A 17424-nucleotide genomic window follows, 5' to 3' on the forward strand; every position below is an offset into this window, starting at 1 on the left:
GCAGTTTACACTCCAGGACAGGAGGGGGCGCTCTAGAGGAATTCATTCAGCAAAAAAATACAAATAAAAAAAAAATTAAAAATCTGTGTTCGAAAAAACAAAGACAAAAAAAAAACGTTGTTTTTTTTTCTTATTCTTTTAAACCAACAAATTAAAACCAACCTTTGGAATTAAGAATCACAAAGAATAATAAAAAAAATAAATGTTTTTTTTTTGGTCCACGATTTGTCTGTTGCAGAAAACGGAAACGGAAACGTCACTTGTTCCCCCTAATGTGTTGTTTTTGGTCGTGGAGTCGTCAGCGATTTTGTTTTGTTTTTACTAGACAGAGATTTATGTGTAGAGATATATTTTAAATATTTCTTTTTGATCTTGATCTCAACGTGGTGTCAGCGTTTGGCACTTTCAAAATGGTAAGTCGACCGCAGCCTTGACTCGGTAAACGCGCTCGTATATATAATGTGGGCCGCTTTCCTATTTTTGTTTAGTTGCTAATTTAAAACGACTTTAATTTTGTTTGAACTGTTTACTTTCGTTTCTAAAAACCCTGATCGCTTCGAAGTCTAAAAAACAAGGTTCAAAAACATTTTACAAACGCTTGTTGGTTTGCTTACAAACGTATATTCTGCTTCATTTAGTTTACAAAATAAATACTTATTATTATTATTATTATTATTATTATTGTAATAATAATAATAAATAATAATAATAATAATAATAATAATAATAACAGTTTACCGAATTTGTTTAAATGACCAGTTACTGTATACTATTAATAAATAGTCGTTATTTAACTGGTTTAGTTAATGCTATTGAATTAACAAAGAAATTTGGGTATGTCAAACTGGTAACCACTGGGGTCATATCCATCCGTGCTTTGAAATATTCTGTAGGCACGGTGTCATTCAGCAGACGCTTTTATCCGAAGCGACTTACAGAGACTAGGGGGGTGAACTCTGCATCATCATCAACTGCTGCTGCTGCTGCTGCAGAGTCACTTCCAATAGGAGCTCGTTTGTTTGACGTCTCGTCCGAAGGACGGAGCACAAGGAGGTGAAGTGACTTGCTCAGGGTCACACACACACACACACACACACACACAGGGAGTCAGTGGCTGAGCCGGGATTTGAACCTCCTGGTATCAAGACCCCTTTTCTTTAAAGGCTGGACCCTTTATGTTGTGTTGTGTCCCCACTCTCAGGACAGCGAGGTGTCTGATTTGGACCAGGCGACGGGGCAGGAGAGCGGGATGGAGGTCGAGAACGGAGAGAACGCTCCAGTCTACTGCATCTGCCGGAAACCAGACATCAACTGCTTTATGATGTGAGTCTCCGAGGCCGATCAGAATAGCAGGGTGTTAGGCATGCGAGCTGCCCAGAGCTGCGCTATCCTGCGACGCTGCGCGGCGAGTCCGCAGCGTGTAAAGAAGCGGTTTTAAGGCTCATTTATGTGTTTGTGTGTGTGCGCATCATTGTGTTTTTCTTCTTGCAGTGGCTGTGATAACTGTAATGAATGGTTTCATGGTTACTGCATCAACGTCACGGAGAAGATGGCCAAGTCCATCCGGGAATGGTACTGTGAGAAGTGTAGAGGTAAGTATCATTATTATCTGGCAAACGTCTTTATCCAGGGTGACTTCCAGGTGCTACAGGGCAGTGCAAGGCTACAGTGCAAAAGCACAATGTTTAAATCTAGTAGCAAATGCTACTGGAATACAAGATGAGGTTAAGAAGTACCAAGTTAGGCTTCAGACTGTTTGTATCTTTAATGACTAGATAGTATTGCATCAGCTGAGGTTCCAGTAACGTGGAGCTGAGTCCAGGGCAGAGCAATTTCTAATTACCATCGCAATTCTATTACGATTCTTGGTCCTGCCAGGTTTTGAATTAAAATAAATAAATAAATAAATAAAATTCTCTCTTGTCTCTCTTCTTTCTAGGCCAGAATTCCCTGCTGGAGATTAAGTACCGTCCGAAGAAATCCCGCGAGAAAGAGACAGAGCAGGAGAGGAGCGAGAAGGAGGAGAGGAAGCAGAGGGAGACTCCGGAGTTCAAGATGGATCGGAGACGAGGATCCCGGGTGAGCTCATTAATAGAGGAGCGAATGAAACGCAGGCAGGGCTGGCAGTCAGACTCCTGTTCCGCAGCAGTGTCATCCAGTCCAGGTTTTACTACCAGCTTGATCAGCCCCCAGTGTGTCTAGCTAACAAGCTCAGGGGTGTCTTAAACTCCTAGTGAAACGGATCACACCACTGTGCAGCGGGAGTCTCATTCCCATCCCTGTTTAAACTGCCTTGAATCAAATACCTGCTTTATTTCCAGTTGTTTTTTTTTTCTCCTCTTTATGCATAAAGTACGACGCTATTATTATTATTAACGAGTCGTTCAGCGACTCGCAGAGACTAGGGGGGGTGAACTCTGCATCATCATCATCTGCTGCTGCAGAGTCACTTCCAGTAGGACCTGGGTTTGTAATTGTCTCTCTTGCTTGCCCGCTCAGATTAAGCGCTCTGCTCGCATGTGCGGGGAGTGTGAGCCGTGCAAACGCACGGAGGACTGCGCTCAGTGTGACTTCTGCAAGGACATGAAGAAATTCGGGGGGCCCAACAAGATCCGACAGAAGTGCCGGTTCAGGCAGTGCGAGGTCCGGGCCAGGGTGAGTTCATGGGCTTTCATTACTATTATTATTATTATTATTGTTATTATTATTGTTTGGCAGACGTCTTTAGCCAGGGCGACTTCCAGGTGTTACAGGGCAGTACAAGGCTACAGTGCAAAAACACAATGTTTAAATCTAATTTACAGTCAGTGCAAAGAGAGGTGTGGTAAAGCATAGGGAAGCATTGTAAAGCACAGAGAGGTCTGGTAAAGCATAGGGAAGCATTGTAAAGCACAGAGAGGTCTGGTAAAGCATAGGGAAGCATTGTAAAGCACAGAGAGGTGTGGTAAAGCATAGGGAAGCATTGTAAAGCACAGAGAGGTCTGGTAAAGCATAGGGGAGCATTGTAAAGCACAGAGAGGTCTGGTAAAGCATAGGGGAGCATTGTAAAGCACAGAGAGGCATGGTAAAGCATATAAATTTTCTTTTTAAAAAAGCACATTGTAAACACGGGTACAGAATAATAACTCTAATAAGGAATAGCAGTGAGTGGAGGTGCTGTACAGTTGGAGTCTTCTTCACCCCCCGCTTGCTCCCCCCTCTCTCTCTCTTGTAGAAGATGCTGCGAGTCCGTGATGAGGAGTTCCTGTCCGGGAGGGAGCAGGACGACTCGATGCATTCGAAGGACTGCAACCTGTCTGACGAGTACGATGAGCAGGAGCTGGAGCTGTACCAGCAGTACAGGGCAGCGGGATATGATGACCACAACATGGTACTGCTGTGTGTGTGAGGGAGGGAGAGGGAGAGGGAGAGGGAGAGGGAGAGGGAGAGGGAGAGGGAGAGGGAGAGCGCTTTACACTGTGTGTGTGTGTGTGAGAGAGAGTGTGTGGTTCAGGGTGCTGTGTGTGTGCTGTGTGTGTGTGTGGTTCCGGGTGTGTGTGTGTGTAGCTGTGTGTGTTTTTGTGTGTGGTTCAGGGTGTGTGTGTGTGCTGTGTGTGTGTGGTGGTGTATAGTATTTGAAGCTCACTGGCGCCCTCCTGTGGTGTGTCTCGTCCTCAGCCCTGGCTCAGTGATGAAGACGATGGTCCGTTCCTGGACCCCGTGCTGCGCAAGCGAGCAGTGAAGGTCAAACACGTCAAGAGACGCGAGAAGAAATCTGAGAAGAAGGTAAGGCAGCCGCCTTCTCCAGAGCTGCACACACCGGCTCTTCCATTGCTCAGGTGGAGATCGAGGCTGATTCACCACTCGGAGAGACACGAGGGATGAAGAAACAGCTGCTGCTCGGGTTTGTGATCATCGCTGTCTTTCTTTAGACTCTGGAGAACAGCGATCCTCACAAACCTGACTCGGGTGTGTCTTATCCCACTCCTAGCAAAAACCAGGAGTGGATCAAACAGCTATGCAACGGGAGTCTCGTTGCCTTCCCTGCATGTTTGGTGTTTGTAACAGCCTCCTCTCCTTCCCCATTCCTCTCCTCTCTCTCTCTCTCTCTCTCTCCCCCTCTCTCTCCTTCCCCATTCCTCTCCTCTCTCTCTCTTTCCCCATTCCTCTCCTTTCTCTCTGTCTATCTCTCCCTCTTTCTCTCCTCTCTGTCTCTCTATCTCTCCCTCTCTATCTCTTCCTCCTCTCTCTCTCTGTCTCCCTCCTCTCTCCTCTCTCTCTTCTCTCCCTCCTCTCTCCTCTCTCTGTCTCTATCTCTCTCTTCTCTCTATCTCTCTCCCCCTCTCTCTATCTCCCCCTCTCTCTCTCTCTCATTTCTCTCACCTCTCTTCTCTCTCTCCTCTCTCTCCTCTCTCTATCTCCCTCCTTTCCTCTCTCTGTCTCCCTCCTCTCCCCCTCTCTCTCTCCCCCTCTCATTTCTCTCACCTCTCCTCTCTCCTCTCTCTATCTCTCCCTTCTTTCCTCTCTCTCTTTCCCTCCTCTCTCCTCTCTATCTCTCTCTTCTCTATCTGTCTCTCTCCCCCTCTCTCTCCTTCCCCATTCCTCTCTCTCTCTCTCCCTCTCTCTCCTTCCCCATTCCTCTCTCCTCTCTCTGTCTCCCTCTCTCTCCTTCCCCATTCCTCTCTCCTCTCTCTGTCTCTCTCTCTCTCCCTCTCTCTCTCTCCTTCCCCATTCCTCTCTCTCTCTCTCCCTCCCCATTCCTCTCTCCTCTCTCTGTCTCCCTCTCTCTCCTTCCCCATTCCTCTCTCCTCTCTCTGTCTCTCTCTCTCTCCCTCTCTCTCTCTCCTTCCCCATTCCTCTCTCTCTCTCTCCCTCCCCATTCCTCTCTCCTCTCTCTGTCTCCCTCTCTCTCCTTCCCCATTCCTCTCCTCTTGTGGTTTCAGAAGGAGGAGAGCAAGTACCGCCGTCACAAGCAGAAGCAGAAGCACAAGGAGAAGGCTCGTCACAGCGAGCGGGGGGAGTCGAAGGAGACGGGGGCCCTGAAGCAGTGCCTGGGGCCGGGCTGTGTGGAGCTGGCGCGCCCCAACTCCAAATACTGCTCCGAGGACTGCGGGATGAAGCTCGCTGCCAAGTACGGAGCAGCTCTTTAAAAAATACCATCAAAGAGAAGCCTGCCCGTTTGAAAGCAGGCACCGCGATCTTAAACCCAACGATTATCCCGTCTATTCATTTGTTTTGTTTTTTATTCTGTGCATTTTAGTCAAATTTATTTTTTTTCTAAAAACGACAAACTTTAGGTCATCCGTTCCTCATCCCTGTGGCTTTTCTGATTTTGTGACAAATATGTTGAAGTCTCTCCTCTCCTTTCTTTCTGTCTCCTTTTTCTCTCCTTTCTTTTTCTCTCTGTCTCTTTCTCTGTGTGTCTATTTCTGTCCCTCTCCTCCCCCTCTCTCTCTCTCCTCTGTGTCTCTTGCTCTCTCTCCTCCTCCCCCTCTCCCTCTCCTCCCCCCTCTCCCTCCTCTGTGTCTCTTGTTCTCTCTCTCCTCCTCTCCCCCCGCCCCTCTCCCTGCCCCTCTCCTCCCCCCGCCTCTCCTCCCCCCTCTCTCTCCTCTGTGTCTATTGCTCTCTCTCTCCCCCCTCCCCCTCTCCCCCTCCCTCATCCCCTGCCCCTCTCCCTCCCCCTCTCCTCCCCCCCTCCTCTCCTCTCCTCTGTGTCTCTTGCTCTCTCTCTCCTCCTCCCCCTCTTCCCCCGCCCCTCCCCCTCTCCTCCCCTCTCTCTCCTCTGTGACTCTTGCTCTCTCTCTCTCCCCCCTCCCCCTCTCCCTCTTCCCCTGCCCCTCTCCTCCCCCCTCCTCTCCTCTCCTCTGTGTCTCTTGCTCTCTCTCTCTCCTCCTCCCCCTCTCCCTCTCCCCCTGCCCCTCTCCCTCCCCCTCTCCTCTATGACTCTTTCTCTCTCCCTCTCCTCCTCTCCTCTCCTCTCTCCTCTCAGTCGTATCTACGAGATCCTGCCTCAGCGGATCCAGCAGTGGCAGCAGAGCCCGTGCGTGGCGGAGGAGCAGGGGAAGAAGCTGCTGGAGCGGATCCGCCGGGAGCAGCAGCAGGCCAGGCTGCGTCTGCAGGACATGGAGCGCCGCTTCCACGAGCTGGAGAGCGTGGTGGTGAAGGCCAAGCAGCAGCACGTGCAGCAGGACGAGGAGGTGCGACGCGGGGGGGGGGGGGGGGTCTCCCTGTCTGTCTGACCTGCTGTTAAAACGGTTGAGCTGTGGGGGAGTGTCGGGTTGTGAAGAGGGGGTGGTGTGGTGATTGACTCGTTTTGCACCCTGCAGGTGAACGAAGGCGATAACGACGACACTGACCTGCAGATCTTCTGCGTGTCCTGCAGTCACCCCATCAACCCCAAGGTGGCGCTGCGGCACATGGAGAGGTGCTACGCCAAGGTGAGCAGATAGGGGGCGTACAGCTGTGGCCAAAAGTTTTGCATCACCTAGAATTGTAGGATTGAGAAGATAATTTTCCATTATTTGATAAAGTCTTATTTGTATCCCTGTTACGGAAGTGCAGCGCTGTGTGGGTGTTGTGTCCCGTTTTGCTCACACATTCTCTGTTTCTCTCCTTCTCTTCACAGTACGAGAGCCAGACGTCTTTTGGGTCCATGTACCCGACTCGAATCGAGGGGTAAGGGTGAGGGAGAGGGTGCAGAACACGCGTTGTGTGTCACAGAACACCAAATTAGTTTGGCGTGTTTTTATTGTACTGGAAAAATAAGGTGTTCACACTGTGTGGTTTTATATCTCCTCCTCTCCTCTCTCCTGGCAGTGCCACTCGTCTGTTCTGCGATGTCTACAACCCCCAAAGCAAGACTTACTGCAAGAGACTACAGGTGCTGTGCCCGGAGCACTCCAGAGACCCCAAGGTAGGGCAGAGAGGAGGCGGCCAGTGCTGTGTGAGGCACAGACTCCGTTCTGAGCTCTGGACCCACTAAGGCAGATGAGCCTCGCCCCATTCCTCTCCTCTCTCGCTGTCTCTCTCTCTCTCTCTGTCTCACTCCTCTGTCCTCCTCCATTCCTCTCCTCTGTGTCTCTTTCTGTCTCTCCCTCTCCTCCCTCCTTCCCCATTCCTCTCCTCTCTCACTGTCTCTCCTCCTCCTTCCTTCCTCATTCCTCTCTCACTCTTTCTGTCTCTCCCTCCTCTCCTTCCTCCTTCCTCATTCCTCTCTGTCTCTTTCTGTCTCTCTTCTCTCCTCCCTCCCCCCTCCCCAGGTCCCTGCAGATGAGGTGTGTGGGTGCCCCCTGGTGAGAGACGTCTTCGAGCCCACCGGAGAGTTCTGCCGGGTAGCCAAGCGCAAGTGTAACAAACACTACTGCTGGGAGAAACTGCGGAGAGCGGAGGTGGACCTGGAGCGAGTCCGAGTGGTGAGCAGCTGCACTGAGTTCAGTCCAGGGCCCGATCCACTCCTGGTCTTTGTTCCAACCCTTTTTCATGCATGATGACATATTTAAAAAGGCTGAACGATGTCAGCACAGCCCCAGGTTCATGTGTGTGTGTGTGTGTGTCTACCCCTCCTCCCTCCTCAGTGGTACAGGCTGGACGATGTCAGCACTGCCCCAGGTTCACGTGTGTGTGTCTCCCCCTCCTCCCTCCTCAGTGGTACAGGCTGGACGATGTCAGCACTGCCCCAGGTTCACGTGTGTGTGTCTCCCCCTCCTCCCTCCTCAGTGGTACAGGCTGGACGATGTCAGCACAGCCCCAGGTTCATGTGTGTGTCTCCCCCTCCTCCCTCCTCAGTGGTACAAGCTGGACGAGCTGTTTGAGCAGGAGCGCAATGTGAGGACCGCCATGACCAACCGCGCTGGACTGCTAGCCTTGATGCTGCACCAGACCATCCAGCACGACCCCCTGACCACTGACCTGAGAACCAGCAAGGAGCGCTGAGACCAGGTGAGACACAGACGCACACAAACACACGCCCTGACGCACACACTGCAACAGACAAGAGACACCCTGTCCATCTCGCTGTGACACACACTCCATCCAGCAAGACCCACCTCATCAGTGTGATTGAAACTAGAAGAGACCGAGTCAAGCAGACCAGCGTTTGGGCTCCAGTGCCTTCATCAGTGTGATTGAAACTAGAAGAGACCGAGTCAAGCAGACCAGCGTTTGGGCTCCAGTGCCTTCATCACTGTGATTGAAACTAGAAGAGACCGAGTCAAGCAGACCAGCGTTTGGGCTCCAGTGCCTTCATCAGTGTACTGATTTATCCCTCTTTTCTGTCTGCAGGTGGCTGGCAGCTGTCGATGAACTCCTGTCCCAGAGAGAGAACAGCTGTGTGGGGGGCTTCATGTAAACGTATGCCACGAATGAAATAAGATTTGTACAATTGTGTGTGTGGTGTTGTTTTTTTAATTGTTTTTTTTTTCTAATTAAGTTTTGAGATTGACTTCGCTTCCTGGGCTGGTGGTTTGCTAAAGTCTTTCCGAATCTCTTGCCTTTTTTTAGCTCTTTCTTCACACTGCGCTGAAAGAAACGCATGCTACAGTTAACGTACATATCCAACTCAAAACAAGATAGCTGTGGGCAAAACTTCTGCCATGAACTAGTGTTTGCTTCATAGAGTCCAATGAAAGCTGCTGAATAATGTTCCCTTGTTAACATATTGAATTCCACCCCCTCTATATAGAATGAACTCCCTCAGCTTCATAGAGTCCAATGAAAGCTGCTGAATAATGTTCCCTTGTTAACATATTGAATCACACCCCCTCTATATAGAATGAACTCCCTCAGCTTCATAGAGTCCAATGAAAGCTGCTGAATAATGTTCCCTTGTTAACATATTGAATTCCACCCCCTCTATATAGAATGAACTCCCTCAGCTTCATAGAGTCCAATGAAAGCTGCTGAATAATGTTCCCTTGTTAACATATTGAATCACACACCCTCTATATAGAATGAACTCCCTCAGCTTCATAGAGTCCAATGAAAGCTGCTGAATAATGTTCCCTTGTTAACATATTGAATTAAGCAGTGTTTTGGCGTTTTCCAGATACTTAATAAAAAAAACTGACAACAATTAAATTTGATGACGTTTCAGCTCGTGGAAGTGCAAGTAAGGTCACATTTTTACGGAATTGTTTTGTGAGCAATTTTTTTTTTTTTTTTTTTTTGATAGACGATAAAAACAACGCTATTTGTTAATTGTGATGTGAGGGCTTTGTTTCAGCACCTGTGTGCGTTTATGGCTTTGTCTTGTTTTGTGTGTTTGTGTTTTGTTGTTTTTTTTTTTAATTTCATACAAACAAAATAAATAAAAAAAACCGTCAAACCAAGCAAAGCTGAGTGTTTTAAAAGCTGTACCTATCTAGACAGACAGACAGACAGACAGACAGACAGATAGATAGATAATCATGCACACAGTGTAAAAAAGGTCCGTTCTCTTGTACAGAATATCTTCGAAATGCGGAGAAAGCACAATTCTCCATTGCGTTTAATAAATGTAATAAGCACAGCCCTGGAGCACTGGAAAAACCGAAACGAACAAGAGGCGGATAAATGGAGTCCCAAAACGGGGCTGATTGTCCCGCCCGCGGCCACGTGGTTAGAAATGAGCGGCTTGTTTTAGGGCGGTGTCTTTCTGGGGAGGCTGGCTGTCCGATTGGAGCAGCCCCGAGAATGCAGAGCCACGCAGTTCCTGATTGGCGGATCAGTTAGCCACTTGGAGAAGACAACACGCCGTTCTGAAAAAAAGAACCGAGACCTGTTTGTTGAAAGAGAGAGAGATCGTTGAACCCCGGTCCGGGAGAGCCCCGATCCTGCTGGTTAAAGTGACTAAAGATCTGAAACACGTGCATCGGGACTAATTAAGCCAAATAATTGGTTCAATTAAGTAACCGGGGAGCAGGAGCCGGGCCTGGAGACCCCTGGCTTCGGCAGAGAAGGGTCCGGTGCAATGCATCAATTACAAAACACATAAATACGGACACCTCTAAGGGTATAATGAGATACAGAAAACACACGAGGCTCATTCCCCCCCCAAAAAAATCATAATGGGCTCAACAGCACAAACGTGTAGTCTTCGATGTTTTGCGCGATCAATGAAATCTCAAATTAAAACGCAATTAAAAATGTATGTGGCGCCTTATTAAACCGATTATCCGTGTAGGCGGTTTGAAACCGGCATGTGTTGAGGGGTCGGAGTTGATCTGCGTATTGATCAGCGGGGGGCTTAGGCTCACTGGAGTATGGACGCTAAATCGATCCATCGTCGGCAAAAAAAACGACAGAGTGTCGATTAATTTGAAACCGAGTGCTTTGAATCAAACACGAGGAGCTCAGAATCGGTGTCCGCGTCCGTTCCACGTGTGTGCTTGAACCCGATTAAATACGAAAAATATGTAAATTCCACATGTCCACCTCGAAAACGGTTTCAATTCCTCGTATAGTTTGAATAAGTGTATTTAAACCTGGACTCAGTTTTACAATCCGCATAACAAACAAACAAAAATAACCGTAAAGCTCCGTCAGATCATTGAAAAGAAGTCGGAAGTCGTTACGACCTGCTGCAATCTATTTAGTCTACTTCCCTTTTTGTTTGTTTGTGTAAAACTGTATCTGTTGTCTGGCCGGAGTTGGCTTTGCTTACATTTTTTTTCAATAAATCATAGATGTTGAAACACGGAGCCAGCGTGTGGCTATTTATTATTATTATTATTATTATTATTATTATTATTATTATTCGTGCTTTGTAGCGTTGCTTTTAAACGCTGAAGTCCCCGCCTACAATCGCATATGCTCACTGCGAGGCTTGCGTTTTAACGAGCAAAGAAAACACACACGGAGAAGCAAGACCGCCTTATCCTACGAGAGAGAGAGAGAGAGAGAGAGAAAGAGAGAGAGAGAGAAAGAGAGACTGACATCGAGAAAGAGAGAGAGAGAGAGAGAGAGAGACTGACATATTGTATTTCTTGCTCTTATTGTATTACTTGTATTGTAACGCTTGAAATGTATTTGCTTACGATTGTAAGTCGCCCTGGATAAGGGCGTCTGCTAAGAAATAAATAATAATAATCGAGAAAGAGAGAGAGAGAGAGAGAGAGAGAGAGAGAGAGAGAGAGAGAGAGAGAGAGAGAGAGAGAGAGAGAGACTGGCAACGACGGAGGGAGAGAGAGAAAGAGAGACTGACATCGAGAAGAGAGAGAGAGACTGGCAGCGACGGAGGGGCAGCGCGTCTGAAATGACTTCTTGCTAAACACACACTTCTTTCTGCTCGGGGGGGAAAACCACGAACGAAAAAGAAAAACAAACGAGGTAAGCGCTGAAACAGATAGCTAGACAGATAGATACACACACACACAACTGTAATAATGCATGCATATATATATATATATAATGAATACTAAACGAAAACAAGCCGTGCGGAAGAAACGAGAAGGAAGCGGTCTGTCTCTGAACAGTTCGTGTTGTTGTGTTTTTTCTTTTTCTCGCACACGTTGCCCCGTGTAAACGTGTAATATCTGTATCTATAAGGGGTTCCGCGCTCGCAGCTTCTCTCTGTCGACACGGCGCTCGCTGCAGTGCGCGCTTCAAACCAACGACCAGGAAAAAATACAACAAAATGGTTCAGGGAGGGACGGGGGGAGGGGGCTGCTGTGTTTAAATTAGGCACACGCACACGCACACGCACACGCACACGCATGTCTATATGTACGGAGGAGCGTGGGAGACGTCACGCCACGTTATTAGCAGCCGCGCATCGCCGTGACGTTTTCTAATCAAACGGCACACCGGCAATAAGCTGCCGTCTGGTGAATTTCACAAACGCGTGTGCTAAATAAAACCAAAACTCTCTCAGCCGAGCCCGTCTCTGTGCCGACTACTTGTCATAATATGTGATTTGATCTATCTATCTATCTATCTATCTATCTATCTATCTATCTATCTATAATTTATCTGTATCTATCTACAATAAATAAGAGGCTGCTAAGTTGTAATTAGCGTGGGCGATGTAAAAGACACATCATAAATAAATAAATAAAATCGATTTGATCAAATACAGTACAATATATTATATATTCAAACATATTCACATTTTCATAATGTATGTGTGTATATATATGCATTGTGTGTGTGTGTGTCTGTGTGTGTGTATATATATATATATAAACACACACACACACACAATGCATTGTTCTCGAGAGGTTTATATGATTAAAAAGTAATATTTCGGGACGTTTCGGACAGAAATCCCTTTTTCCGCTGTGCAGAATGACGTAGGCAGCAGGGACGGCTGGATTTTTCAAGAATTCTGCGGATATGATGTCACGATTGTCAGAACGCACAGAATGGAATGCGGCTGGCTTACTTCAGGAAGCTGATCAGCTAACCATGGAGAATGGCATGCTAACTATATTTAAAAAAACAAACACAAGGTGGTTTATTATTGGGTTTCATTCACTACACACCTGGAGAGTGTATGGTAGAATAGGTTCTGCAAATACTGACACTAGGACATGCAAAGTGTGGAAATACATGGACAAAACTATAAATGCAAACATGAGAGCAACACATAGCCACTAAATAATAATACCAGCTGTATAAATATCAATGTGGTTTTATGGAATAGCCTGGGAAAAATGGGATGAAATAAAATATGTTGGAGAGACTGGAACAACTTTTATAGAAAATAAATCAGAACCACCTTTCATTAATTAGAAATACAAAAATGAATGAACCCATAGTACAGCACTTCAGCAGTCAAGTGCATGACATGAAGGATGTAAGGTCTGTAGTCTTAGAACAGCTACAGTGAGACAGCCATGGATTTGAATGTAAACAATAACAAGTAGTTGTCATGCCGTCACAAACCTATAAATACCTCCAATGTTTGGATTCAAACACAGGCTCCCTTGAGAAAGATCTGTACAACATATCGAAACGCTGGGCAGCTGGCTCTGAGCTAAAATATATTATTGTGTTTTATACATAATATCATCCTACAAAGGAAATGAAAGGAGGAAGTGAGAGGTGGATTATATATATATATATATATAAACGCTACAGTGTACAAAATTGAAGGCACATGAAAGAAAAGGTTTTCAAAAAAATGTACACAAAAAAGGTTTATCTGATTAAACTGATCGTTAGCTTAATTAGACCTTTATGATTGTTCTCAGCTCTTAAACAGTTGCAGATTTTCAAGTCGGCTGTAACATTTTAGAAGTAACTTGAAGTCTGCAACTGTTTTAAGAGAGCCGATGGTCTCCGTGCAGTGCCTTACACTTTTCTCTATTAAATGTAATTTGCCATGTGTCTGCCCAGCATGGTAAAGCACAGAGAGGTCTGGTAAAGCATAGGGAAGCATTGTAAAGCACAGAGAGGTCTGGTAAAGCACAGGGAAGCATTGTAAAGCGCAGAGAGGTCTGGTAAAGCATAGGGAAGCATTGTAAAGCACAGAGAGGTCTGGTAAAGCATAGGGAAGCATTGTAAAGCACAGAGAGGTCTGGTAAAGCACAGGGAAGCATTGTAAAGCACAGAGAGGTCTGGTAAAGCATAGGGAAGCATTGTAAAGCACAAAGAGGTCTGGTAAAGCATAGGGAAGCATTGTAAAGCACAGAGAGGTGTGGTAAAGCATAGGGAAGCATTGCAAAGCACAGAGAGGTGTGGTAAAGCATAGGGAAGCATTGTAAAGCACAGAGAGGTCTGGTAAAGCATAGGGAAGCATTGTAAAGCACAGAGAGGTCTGGTAAAGCATAGGGAAGCATTGTAAAGCACAGAGAGGTCTGGTAAAGCATAGGGAAGCATTGTAAAGCACAGAGAGGTCTGGTAAAGCATAGGGAAGCATTGTAAAGCACAGAGAGGTCTGGTAAAGCATAGGGAAGCATTGTAAAGCACAGAGAGGTCTGGTAAAGCATAGGGAAGCATTGTAAAGCACAGAGAGGTCTATTAAAGCAGATTAATGGACATGGCAACCCAGCTAAACTATGGTAAATCACATGCAAAAATGCCATGGCAGTTTTTAGTTTCGGGGGAAGGAAATACGTACTGGCGCTATTTTAAAAGGGCGAAGGAACACTGCTGTGCGAAAACATTCAACCCACAATGTAAAAACCTGCAATCACATTCACTGCTGCAGATCTCCGCCAAACGCTGGTAATAATATTAGGCATTATAATATATAAAGCCAGTGCGAGACGTCTCCCAAGTTTCCTGAACAGTAAATCTGCATTGTACATGTTTCAGAAAAACGTGGCCTTGGTTTTAATCACAACGTACGCGCCAGCAGGATCGTATTCATCACATCACATCACACGTGCATCTCGCTTGCACGCTAGGCTGGCTGGGTCATGTACAGCTCCACGTGTTTGGAATTAATAATAATAATAATAATAATAATAATAATAATAATAATAATAATAATAATAATAATGCGTGCAAGTTAAATAAAGGGGAGGCAGCTACGTGTTGTTCTTCTATCGTAGGCGCGTCTACGACGGGACGGGACGTGGGGCTCATTTTGCTTCGTTTGTGCATGAAATTCACCCCCCGGAGACTGTGACTATCTCGTTATTGTTCCGTTCAGGTTGTGCGGTTGCTGTGGTTGCAAAAACTCCTGGGGGGAGGCTGGCCGCGAGGCTAAGTAAATAAAATAATAATAACATATATATATATATATATATATATATATATATATATATATATATATATATATATATATATATATATAATACAAACACGACGGGTTTAGAAGCAAACATGGCTGTGTGTGTGTGTGTGTGCGCACCGCCTCGTCCATTTTATTCACCAGCCTGAATTGAAGGTCATTTTTTTGCACTCAGACACACATGAATACACAACAGTGAAGCTCTGGTCCGACGGGGAGCGGGGAGGGAGGAGGGAGGGAGTGAAGTTAGCTTTCACGTTTTAATTTCTTGTGCAGACCCGCGCTTCGTCGTGGGTTGGGAGAGGCGAGAGAGATTGAAACTAGAGGCAGGTTCAAAGCTAATCGTACAGCAGCGCGGTGGTTCGTGTTGCAATGTGTGCGGCTGGTTTGGGTTTGAGGAGACAAAGCAGGCGTTATAACTGAGAGAATAATGTGTTATCCGCCGTCTGCGTTGGAGAAAACACGCCGCAGACTCACAGATTATTATTGATAATTAATGAGTGTGAGAAATCCAGCGGCGGTGCCATTAATAATAATAATAATAATAATAATAATAATAATAATAATAATAATAATAATAATAATAACAACATATAGGCCTTATATATATATATATATATATATATTAGGCCTATCATTTTATATATAGGCTAATATATTATTGAATGAAAAAGCGAAGTAACTGTTTTAATATATAATGTTTATTATACAATATAAACGATTACATTTCTAAGCAGTTTGCAGATCCGGGAGAGATTATTATTATTATTATTATTATTATTATTAAGCAGACGCTTTTATCCAAAGCGACTTACAAAAATTAAACAAAGTATCACAATATATAAATGACAGTCTTCTTTAATTGAAAAAGACTCGGCAGACATATATGAAGAATTATAGACATTTAAAAAAAAATACACAGCAAGTTCTACTAATAAAACAACAACGCAGAAACAACCCCGGAACAGCCCCCGGTGTTCTTGCGAGATTGCCGCCCACGCTGGCGCACACAGCGGCAGGGAAGACGAGGCTGTAGCGACCCTTAACCGGGGAGGCAGCCGGAACAGGTGCGTGAGAGACCCGGGTGAAAACAGCCCGGTGATGCGCTGTGACGCATTGTGTGAATGAGAAAGAAAAAACAGAACCATAAAACCAACAAAGACCCCCCTTTTGTTTAATTGCTGCAGATAACTGTAAAACTGCTTCAAGAAGCTGCTTGATGAGATTCTGGGATCAATTAGCTACTAACAACCAAACGAATGACCGAATGGGGCCTCCTCTGGTTTGTAAACTTTCTTAAGTTCTTGACACCTTATGGCTACTTTCACGCGGTTTGATTGGCTCTTGTGATTCCGTTATTTGCATAAATCCCAACTACCCGCAGTTCTGTAGTCATTGCTTTGTCTCGACTCGATAGCTACTCGTGTCATATCATTTGTAGGGTTTTAAGAAGGGCGTTTTAAGACGCATGTTGAGTCTGGCGTTTGGAGAGATGGAAAGAGGGACGGGTCCAGCGCGTAAGGGTTAGATCCCCCTCGCGCCGCGCAGACCCTGCTTACCGATGTGACTTTCTGCTCGATCGGACCACTTGGGGTCGCTGTTCACGGCAATGCCCCAGTCGGATATCCCTCCCATAGCCAGCAGGGGGCGCAAAGCCCAGTCCAGCGCTCCCTGTAGGCCAGATCGGCAATTTGGCGCCACCAGGATTCAAAGCAGCGGACTCCCGATCGCTTGACTCAGCGTCAGGATTCAAAGCAGCGGACTCCCGACTCCCGATCGCTTGACTCAGCGTCAGGATTCAAAGCAGCGGACTCCCGACTCCCGATCGCTTGACTCAGCGTCAGGATTCAAAGCAGCGGACTCCCGACTCCCGATCGCTTGACTCAGCGTCAGGATTCAAAGCAGCGGACTCCCGACTCCCGATCGCTTGACTCAGCGTCAGGATTCAAAGCAGCGGACTCCCGACTCCCGATCGCTTGACTCAGCGTCAGGATTCAAAGCAGCGGACTCCCGATCGCTTGACTCAGTGTCAGGATTCAAAGCAGCGGACTCCCGACTCCCGACCGCTTGACTCAGCCTCAGGATTCAAAGCAGCGGACTCCCGACTCCCGATCGCTTGACTCAGCGTCAGGATTCAAAGCAGCGGACTCCCGACTCCCGATCGCTTGACTCAGCGTCAGGATTCAAAGCAGCGGACTCCCGATCGCTTGACTCAGTGTCAGGATTCAAAGCAGCGGACTCCCGACTCCCGACCGCTTGACTCAGCGTCAGGATTCAAAGCAGCGGACTCCCGATCGCTTGACTCAGCGTCAGGATTCAAAGCAGCGGACTCCCGACTCCCGATCGCTTGACTCAGCGTCAGGATTCAAAGCAGCGGACTCCCGATCGCTTGACTCAGTGTCAGGATTCAAAGCAGCGGACTCCCGACTCCCGATCGCTTGACTCAGCGTCAGGATTCAAAGCAGCGGACTCCCGATCGCTTGACTCAGTCTCAGGATTCAAAGCAGCGGACTCCCGACTCCCGATCGCTTGACTCAGCCTCAGGATTCAAAGCAGCGGACTCCCGATCGCTTGACTCAGCCTCAGGATTCAAAGCAGCGGACTCCCGACTCCCGATCGCTTGACTCAGCGTCAGGATTCAAAGCAGCGGACTCCCGACTCCCGATCGCTTGACTCAGCCTCAGGATTCAAAGCAGCGGACTCCCGATCGCTTGACTCAGCCTCAGGATTCAAAGCAGCGGACTCCCGACTCCCGATCGCTTGACTCAGTCTCAGGATTCAAAGCAGCG

General features: G+C 46.9%; 2 protein-coding genes across 4 annotated transcripts in view; both read left to right on the forward strand.

Annotated features, from left to right (window-relative positions):
- Window positions 1-235: 235 nt before the first annotated feature.
- cxxc1b (CXXC finger protein 1b) lies at window positions 236-9142 on the forward strand. Its single transcript, XM_059017383.1, has 15 exons — window positions 236-413; window positions 1202-1323; window positions 1492-1592; window positions 1940-2079; window positions 2500-2655; window positions 3215-3370; window positions 3658-3765; window positions 4923-5110; window positions 5969-6176; window positions 6306-6416; window positions 6605-6654; window positions 6796-6892; window positions 7239-7391; window positions 7765-7917; window positions 8260-9142. Exons 1-14 carry the CDS (start codon window positions 411-413, stop codon window positions 7909-7911), a joined length of 1740 nt encoding a protein of 579 aa, XP_058873366.1. The 5' UTR covers window positions 236-410; the 3' UTR covers window positions 7912-7917; window positions 8260-9142.
- A 1965-nt stretch (window positions 9143-11107) lies between these two features.
- LOC117404193 (uncharacterized) overlaps window positions 11108-17424 on the forward strand; it is a 35589-nt gene continuing 29272 nt past the window's right edge. For 2 of the 3 annotated variants that reach the window (XM_059017382.1, XM_059017380.1), the window contains exon 1: window positions 11108-11283. The gene's annotated coding sequence lies outside the window, so the exon portion shown is untranslated. The remainder of the gene's footprint in view (window positions 11284-17424) is intronic. The other variant, XM_059017376.1, reaches the window with a different exon arrangement.

Source organism: Acipenser ruthenus, chromosome 56, assembly GCF_902713425.1.
Source record: "Acipenser ruthenus chromosome 56, fAciRut3.2 maternal haplotype, whole genome shotgun sequence".
Lineage (NCBI taxonomy): Eukaryota > Metazoa > Chordata > Actinopteri > Acipenseriformes > Acipenseridae > Acipenser > Acipenser ruthenus.